At 43.5% G+C, this 9,193-nt stretch overlaps 1 protein-coding gene across 11 annotated transcripts in view; it reads left to right on the top strand.

Moving 5' to 3' along the window:
• Positions 1 to 731: 731 nt before the first annotated feature.
• ppfibp2a (PPFIA binding protein 2a) overlaps positions 732 to 9,193 on the top strand; it is a 42,685-nt gene continuing 34,223 nt past the window's right edge. For 4 of the 11 annotated variants that reach the window (XM_063188473.1, XM_063188476.1, XM_063188471.1 and 1 more), the window contains exons 1-2: positions 732 to 825; positions 6,394 to 6,650. In XM_063188473.1, the coding sequence (XP_063044543.1) occupies positions 762 to 825; positions 6,394 to 6,650 (321 nt within the window). In that variant the 5' untranslated portion in view covers positions 732 to 761. The remainder of the gene's footprint in view (positions 826 to 6,393; positions 6,651 to 9,193) is intronic. The other 7 variants (XM_063188483.1, XM_063188477.1, XM_063188475.1 and 4 more) reach the window with 2 other exon arrangements.

Genomic DNA, 9,193 nt, shown 5'->3' with positions numbered 1-9,193 from the left:
CCTCTTTTGATAAACGATCTGGTATAATATGTATTTGAAAAACAGGGCTTAGAAAAGTGAAAAGCACATTAAGTGTCATATGAAGAGTTGATGAGTCCAATTTTCCAGAGCGAATGCGAAGATGGTAAACAGTTGATCTCAGTATGGTGCTGATTACTGTTATATGATAATCATGATGGGCCGATGCACCGCTGGGTACTTGATGGGTTACAGTCAAAGCCTTCAGCACTTTCTCCACAAACTGGATTCAGGAGGGAGAAATGCAGCACAATATTTAGGACAATATTTTAGAGGACGAATTAGTCAATCTTTCCTTTTGGCCTTACAAAAGAAAATATCCTTCAAATGAGAAATGGACTAAAAGCATACTTCATGATAGGAAAGCCATAACATGGCCCCAGAATACTCAACTTTGAACTTCCTCTGCACCCATTGTTGATTCCACTCAGATGCAAACTGGGCAGAAATGCTGACTGCAGTTAGATGCCGTTTTGCAAAATGATAGGAAAGTCTTAAGCCAAAAGCCACATCCACAGCAAATATTTACTGGGCACAACGCACCAGCTGTTGTTGTTTTGCACTCAGTGGAACAGTAAGAGAGAGAGAGAGAAGAGCCTACGCTAAGAGCAGCCAAGTTCAGGATCCTGTCTGTTTGCTCTCCTTTTTCGGGGCTTACTAACCTTCTTTTTTTCCTCTAGTGAAATATCTCTGGTGTTTTTGAGAGTTGAACGAGTGTGACGTTAAGGAAATCTCCTGCTGCCATGGCTTCCGACGCCAGTCACATGCTGGAGGCTGCACTAGAGCAAATGGATGACATTATTGCCGGTAAGCAAAGACATTTTTAAGGGCTTTTTTGTGCCTTTATTAATGATGAATGTGTCTTTATTACACAGTCAAAAGTATGAAAGGAAGAGAGTGGGAGAGAGAGAGCGAGCGAGAGAGAAAGGGCAGGGCTGGGAAATGAGCTTGGACTCGAACCTGGATACCCATGGGCATTGAACTTGTGAGTTCTATGTGCTGATTGCATTATCTAACACTGTGCGGTCCGGTTCTCGATTCTGATTGGCTGATAGCTGTGGTCAATCGAGCGTAAACCTACACCTTCCACCTGAAGATTCTATGCGCGTCCAAGTGAGACCAAGCGCTTCTACGTTGTTAATGAGAATATTTTGCAGTTGTGGTAGGGAGTCTGCAAGAAGAGCACATCTTTGCACCATCTGTGGTTGGGGTATCAGTGTGATTGCAAAGACATTTAATTCCTGAGGTGTTAATCGCCTCCTTGTCGAGTTTTTTGTAGCGAGTGTGTGTCTGGCAGTGCGATGCACGCACGCACGCCGACTAACGTTGCCGGGGTAACCACATTCACTTCCTCAACCGCAACGGATCAAATTAATTGCTATTAAAGCGTTTTTAAAGAAATTTGTTCAGCGATACAGTAACAGTAACAGTGTCAGATAAGCAATAAGCCACTTGAGTCTGTGGGTTGTGTTCAATTGACAACGCGCAAGGGGACGTTTACGGCAATCCGCTTCGCGTCGTGCCCCACTCCCCTTGACCGTTATCAGTTGAGCACAACCCACAGCCTCTCGTGGCTTATTGCTCAAGTGTTTCCTCATCCCCATTCAGCATCTTGTTATTTCCTCATAGTGATCTCAGTATGGTCACTGTAGATGAATGAACATGTCCAGCCGGTTGACACCCCCCTTGAAGAGTTATGTATATGCCATCCCTGAGGAAATCTTCACATCCGCTCCATGTCCATGTTTTATCATGTACTGCATGGCGATTGCACCTCCCTGTAAGAGTTAGAGAGTGAGAGCGATCGGAGGGGCTGATATAATAGATGTGTCATTGTAGAGTGGTGGTAGTGTTTCTGGCTACCAGTAGCCATACTTATCATCATACCCATCTGTGTAGTGGCTGCTGTCAGCACCAATACAGTAATTATTATAAAAAAATGTTTTTTGAAGTGATTGCATAATGTACATCACATTACATTACACTCAGTTGATACTTATCCAAAGCAACGTACAGTTATTTAGGTATGGGATATTGGTTGCAGTCCCAGGAGCAATGTGAGTTTCGATGCCTTGCTGAAGGACACTTCAGCCATGGACATCATGGGATCCCAAGACCAACTTCTTAACCATTAGGGCCAAAGCTGGCTGCGTCAACATGCATGCGTCACACAGTATATGACTACACAGTATGCACATACAGTAGGAAATACCTGTAAGTACATTAAACATGGCTCTTAAGTCCGTCAAAGACTCTGCATTTGAACAAAGATGTTCTCCATCAGAAGTAAAAAAAAAAACTTTGTATCAAGAACTTTGAGATTACTTTGAGACTCAGAGAGAAATACCCTCACTCTCACTGAAACTGCATAACTGCTGGGGGGTTTCATTGCCTGGATGCCCCCCCCCCTCTCAGCCATACCACTCCTATCTTACTCTCCTCACCTCTGGGCAGTGCCGTTTCCTAGACGGGTGCTACATTTGGGATAGTGGTGTTTATCGAAGCCGCAGCGGCATCTCAAGTGACCCAGCGGGGGTCGTCGGAGCAAGGCCCAACACTAGCGAGACCCTGCGCTATAAATAGCGCTTCACTAATGGCCACCCGTGCCGTTGCTTTGACAGGGCGATTCAGGGGCATTACTCACCCTGGCGGTGTTGTTATTAAGCCTGGAGGAAACCTCTCTGCCCCCAGGCACAGATCTATTCTCTTACTATCTCTCTTCTTTCTCTATTCTCCTTTCTCTGCCTCTGTCTTCCATGTCTCTCTCCCTCTCTCTTTCTCTCTCTCTCTTGATCTCTGTATATCCATCCCCATTTCTCTGAAGCTCTATGTCTATCTGTCTATCTTTCTATGTCTATCTTTCTCTGTCGCTCTGTGTCTATATCTTTCTTCATCTCTTTTGTATGTTCTCTCTCTCTCTCTCTCTTGCTCTCTCTCTCGTTCTCTCTCTCTCTCTATCTCTCTCTCTCGTTCTCTCTCTCTCTCTCTCTCTCTCTCTCTCTCTCTCTCTCTCTCTCTCTCTGTCTGCAACAACTGCCACAATGTGTGGCCCGCGGTCACAGATAAGCTGTTGCAATAACAGTGATATCAGCTTTATATCTACAGACACATGATTGAAGAGATGGATTGATGACCCTGTCACTGCCATACACATTGCAAACATCTGGTGGTGTGTTGGAGCATAAGAGTCACATAACTGGCTGGAGCTAAATTACTGTAATATGTGGAAGTAGGTAAATGCAGTCTCTCACTTTCTGATGTTTTTTGTTGAGCTTACGCACAGGAGCCATATTAATTGAAAACAACAGACTACTGACACCATTCACATTGTAGCAATCATAATGTTACATTGGTCCAGTAGTGTTACCAAATGACCAGGCCATGATGACATGTTTTGTTTGTCTGTCAGGTTTTGACAGAAAAGCGTGAGCTTAAAGTGATACAGTCCCATTTTTGGAAATAAGCTTATTTTATACCTCTCCTTGAGTTAAATGATTAGGTTTTACCTTTCTCCTGTACTTTCAACCGTTCTCTGAGTATGGCAGTCCAGATTTTACCTCCATGCTAGCAGTTAACATGGAGTCCTATGAGACCAGCTGGCGGCTAACTGGTCTCATAGAACTCAATGTTAACTGCTAGCTTGGAGGTAAAATTTGCACTGCAATACCCAGAGAACGGTTGAAAGTACAGGAGAATGGTAAAGCCCTTCTATTTAACTCAAGGCAAGGTGTAAAATAAGCTTATTTCCAAAAATGGGACAGTATCACTTTAAGTAATATTTGTCAGGTGATAAATGTTGTGTGACATTGCACACCACTATTCAATGAGCCAGTTTACACTAAATAGTGTAAACTGTTATGACAGGATACAAACTGTTGTATTATGACCAAAACATGCCCAGGACCGCAAAGGGGACTTACTGTTCTTTAGATCTGGTGCTGTTATGAAATTTGTCATTTTGTCAACTTTGTCTTTCAAGAGGTTGGAGCAGAGGAGACTTTCAAACATGGACATGACTGCTGTGACTTATTATGAGAACCTGTGGTCCCTTGGTAGTCATGGAAGCACCTGTGACCAGTAGACACACAACGCGTATTCAGATTGTATCCATATCTGTGGTTCGCCAAGGTGTACCAAGTGGTGCTGGTGAACCGAATGGATCCGAAAACCATCTTTTAGTATATTGAATGGTATCAGGGGTCAGGATCACAGGATTTCACATAGCCAAAGTTTAAACGTAGTGGAGAAGGGGAAAAGTAAGTGAAACGTGTCAGTTGTTTCAGACAACAGACCGCTTATGGCGTAGTTCTAGATGAATGTTCATTGAGCACGGCGGAACCCATTAATCTGTCGAGAGTCAGGTTATGGGACATTAGTATCACAGAACATGCAACTATAATCATTTGGTAGACTCGGTACTGCAGATTCTTATGAAATAGGGTTTTAGTAAAATACTTACATAAACAGCTAGCTGGCTTCTGCAGTTTCTGAAGAAAACGTTAGAAATTACCATTTATATTGCCAGATCTTTTCAGCGGACAGACTATGCTAGTCAGAATGGGAGGGGCTAGTGGTCAAGGTGGTTGCCTTAGGCCTACATAGAAATAAAGAGCTGGGTAAAATCTGCATGGTCACACTGTACCGATGGATACCTAGTGACCAAGTGTCTCACCATAGCAGAGGCCAAATGAGACAGGCAGCCAGGGAGGTAGTGAAGTGAGGGCTCTAGGGCTATGGCTCCTAACCTGTCATGTTCACTTCAGGAGATGCAGCTCCAGCTAATGCACCCAAACAGCCCCAGCCCCAGCACAGCACACAGTAGCAAATGTCACAGAGAAGGCTTGCTGTGTAGAAGTCATCAGAAGTTTCAACGATTCAGGGCTTTCAAAGATTGCAACGTACACTCTGTCGAGATGTTTTGTAAGAGATGATTTGTAATGCATAACTAACAACGAACATTCAAACAACGCACAGCATAGCAACACAACATCAAAGTAAAAGTAGAAAAGTGCAGTGAAGAAGATATACCATGCACACTACATTGTATCTTGGTACATTAATCATTAGTTTTGCTATTATGTTTGCTGAAAAAAAATCAACGCTATGACTATATGATTAATTATGATAAGTTTGATTAGCATCAAAAGGTGATACTGATTTCCTGTGTTGGCTTGATACTTACCAACCAGCCAACCAGCTTTTTATTTCTCTATATAGGCCTATTTGATGAGTAAGATGATATAGATAGATTGCCTTTATTGTAAATTAGCAATTGAATTATTGTTAAACATGTTTTACATTTATTGTTGAACCCTTGGGATACATTATCTTAGTAGTCTAGCCCAGTGTCTCTTTGAAGTGGTTTGTGTACATGACTGAATATTAGAGAGACCTCTTTTTTTTAAAAAAGGGGATTGCATGAATGTCTCTGATGGTCCACATGCTTTCATGGTTTACACACATGGGGAAAATGAGGGTGGTCTGGTCTGGAAGAAAATTGGGCTTATTTGAGGCTTGCCCGCATTACAGGATGCCTAAGGAAAATACACCCACTGAGGGGAAAACTGTTGCCTCCTTTTCTGTTTCATTACCGCGCCGCACACATGGGGAAGGGCTGGCCTGTGAGCAGCAGTATGGGATCGGTAAAGTTGTGGAAGGGCGCCCTCTGCTGAGCAATAGCAGAAACACAGGTTCACATGCTTTGTAAGAACTGATGGATTGTGGAATGAAGTTTTAGGTTCCCCTTTTCCATGGTTGGGGTATTTGGTTGAGGAAATCAGTTTTGCCTCAGTGTTTTTAAGTTAACAGTAACCATAAACATCAATGTATTGCATTAAAAAAGTTTTCAGGAACAATCACATGATCTTTTATACACACACAATTCTTGCTAAAATCTGCTTTATCTAAAATTCATTTTCAATATTTTTACATAATGTTGCAACACACTCACACACATACATTCTCAGGGAATAGAGCACTATATATTCCATGTACATTCCTGGTATATCTTCCAGATTATTGTGTGTATGAGAACGCAACTCTAAAAAAAGCAGTGGAGATTTTGGCCAACTAGCTAAGGATAAAAAGGGGGGAGGTGTTATTCCCCTCCTGGCATCCCATTGACATCATCTGTTTCCCCCATGATATCTCAGGCTCCAGGGTGCTGCTTCCCATGGGGGAGTTCAGGAGTGGTCATTCCTCCTCTGGTCTCCCAGTGACATCATCTGTTTCCCCTATGATATTACAGGCTCCAGGGCTCTGGTCCCTCTGGCTCAGTTTGGCAATGGTGTGCTGAAAATGCGGTGGGGTGGAGGGTCCGTTCCTCTCCTGGTCTCCCCTTGACATTGCCTTTGTTTTCTCCCCATCACATGGCAGGCTCCAGGGTGCTGGTACCTCTGGGGGAGTTTGGCAGTGGTCTGTTGGAGCTGGGGATGGCAAGTCCCCGTGGCCCCGGTCGTGGTGTTGAGGCTGGGCCCTGCAGCTGGGCCCCTGTGCGGACGCTGCGGCTGGTGGAGGAGCTGAGGGAGGTGGTGGAGCTCCAGGAGAGCTGTGAGGAGGCCGAGCAGCTCAGGAGCCAGGTGCCCACCGACACCGCACACACCCTGCTGACCTGGCTACGACAGGGGACCGCTGTGAGTACCCTCACGGATACTATATGGTCATTCTTTAAAGGAAAAGTGTGGTGGTATCCACTTAGAACACTTTTTTCTGATAGCTTGTGATGAAAAGAAATAGTTAACACAGATGTTTGGACACATGCTGCTGCTCTAGCTGCATCGTGGAAACGTCTGGAATATCCTGAATGAAGAGAAGACACCGGAGCAGCTCAGATGGGATGCTTTTTCTTTTTAATTCAAGTGCACAACATGTTAGGGACTAACGTTTCGATGGCAAGCCATCTTCATCAGAGTCCATGGACTCTGATGAAGATGGCTTGCCATCGAAACGTTAGTCCCTAATATGTTGTGCACTTGAATTAAAAAGAAAAAGCATCCCATCTGAGCTGCTCCGGTGTCTTCTCTTCATTCAAGATTACCTGCCTCCCTCCCGTTGATGCACCAGATGTAAAAACAGAAGCGCGTGGAACCCCCTTTTTTTGACTGGAATATCCTCTCGGATATTATATGGGGATGCTTTAAAGGGACACTGTGTGAGATTTTTAGTTGATTATTTCCAGAATTCATGCTGCCCATTCACTGTTACCTTTTTCATGAATACTTACCACCACCATCAAATTCTAAGTATTCATTATGACTGGAAAAATTGCACTTTTCATACATGAAAAAGGGGATCTTCTCCATGGTCCGCCATTTTGAATTTCCAAAAATAGCCATTTTTAGCTGCAAAAATGACTGTACTTCGACCATACTAGAAAATAATTGTTTATTACTTAGTAAACGTTCATGGAAATATCAAATTTGGCTATATGCAGCCCAATTTCAATGAGCAGCATAGTTGCAGTACTTTTTTTGACCAATTCCTGCACAGTGTACCTTAAAAGGAAATGTTTGGTGGTTCACACTTAGAACCATGCATTCTGATGTTTCTGACTGTACAATGCTTAAGAACGAAGGTGCTGCTGAATACATGCTGCTGCACTGGTTGCAAAAGGGCATGGCTGTGAGTATTACATAGACTATATTGGGATATACTGTGTATATTATATGGGAATACTAAACTCCTTCATGCAGAGCCTCAATTATAAGCTTGTTGTAACTAAAATGGTGATGACCTAATCTCTTACGACTCTCTGTAATGTCAATGCAGTTTTGTTTTACCACACAGTCCAGTAGTTGAGCCTTTTCTGCAGCAAAAATAGGGATTTGGATTGCATATGCACTAAAAAACTAGAGCAACTTTAAGTAGTGTTTTTTTCGACTTCAAATAATGTTGTTTTTACCTCATGTAATATTTCAAAAGACAGTTCAGGGGTTCATAAAGGAGATGAAAGGCACCACATTTCTACCATCACATTTCGCTGAGACACCGCCCATGAGATATGATTACATTTAAAAGTCTGTGTTTGGAGGACAGAGGACACTGTTTCTCTGACGTTCAAGTAAATTATGGGACAATTTTGCCTACAGACGGCAGGGTGACAAAAGAAGAAAGGTGGTACTCAGTGTTTTGAAAAAGGCACCCACTTCACAACTTCACACTGCTGTTGTACACCAGCTTTGCTTAGATGTTTAAAGGCTTGTTTAAGACATGTTTAAAGACATGTTTTTACTGTTTGTTGCTCTGAAGGCGAAGTGCAACTTTGACACCGCTGAAGCATCAATGCCCCGGCCTGTATAGAAATAAAGAAGTATTTGTTTAAGTTTTTTTTTTTCAATAATAACAACTTGAAACGTGGTTAGAGTTTATAAGGTTATCTGTGAAGATTTCCATTGATCCAAACATTTAAGCTGTAAGGAACTGGTCTTCAAGCTCATAGAAGGAAGTGCAGTTGCTCACAGCTAAACTCTTTTGAGTTTATCAGGATATTGCTCGAAGCCCCCAGTGGTACACAAGTTTGAAATGAAATGTTGCATAAGGACTTCAGCTGTAAAACCTGCAAGTCATTTAGGCCTGTTTCACCGCTGGCATCATCCCCAGAGCCATGGGGTTATGTGTACCCGTAGAATGAGAAATACGATGTTGCGCCATGCAAGGCAAATGACAGATGGGCCTGTGACAGACCATTTATCAACGTGTGACACGAGACTTAACTTATCGCTCCTTGAGACATTGTGTGTATGCCATCCAAAGTCCCCTGAGAGATGTGTTGGACTTGGCGAATGACCACTGCTTATCTTAGAGAAATACCAGCGGGCGACGGGAGAGCGAGATTGTACAAACCGGCGGTCTTAGTGTTATCTTAACAGTAAAAATTTTATGGAGCGTAAGAAGAGTATATTTTTAAACGTTGTGCTTCCTCGTGAAGAATGGCCCTTTCATATCAGGCTGTTGTAGGAAGGTAGGGAGGAGAGGAGAAGGGAAGGGGGTAGTGTGGTGATGGGTCAAGGGGCCTCCCGCCCTGTGTGGAGAGGAAGAGGCGCTCCTCTGGGGTATGGGGGTCTCCTGCTCTTGCTTAATGAGATCCAGAGTGGATGTGGAAGCTGGAGTTCCTACACCCCCCCCCCCTTTCCTCTCCGTACATAGGTTCAACCCCCCCTACAGCCTAACACGCACA

This window comes from Engraulis encrasicolus, chromosome 22 (genome assembly GCF_034702125.1).
Source record: "Engraulis encrasicolus isolate BLACKSEA-1 chromosome 22, IST_EnEncr_1.0, whole genome shotgun sequence".
In the NCBI taxonomy this organism is placed as follows: domain Eukaryota; kingdom Metazoa; phylum Chordata; class Actinopteri; order Clupeiformes; family Engraulidae; genus Engraulis; species Engraulis encrasicolus.
The sequence above is the reverse complement of the archived record's forward strand: the minus strand, read 5'-3'. Positions and strand labels throughout refer to the sequence as shown.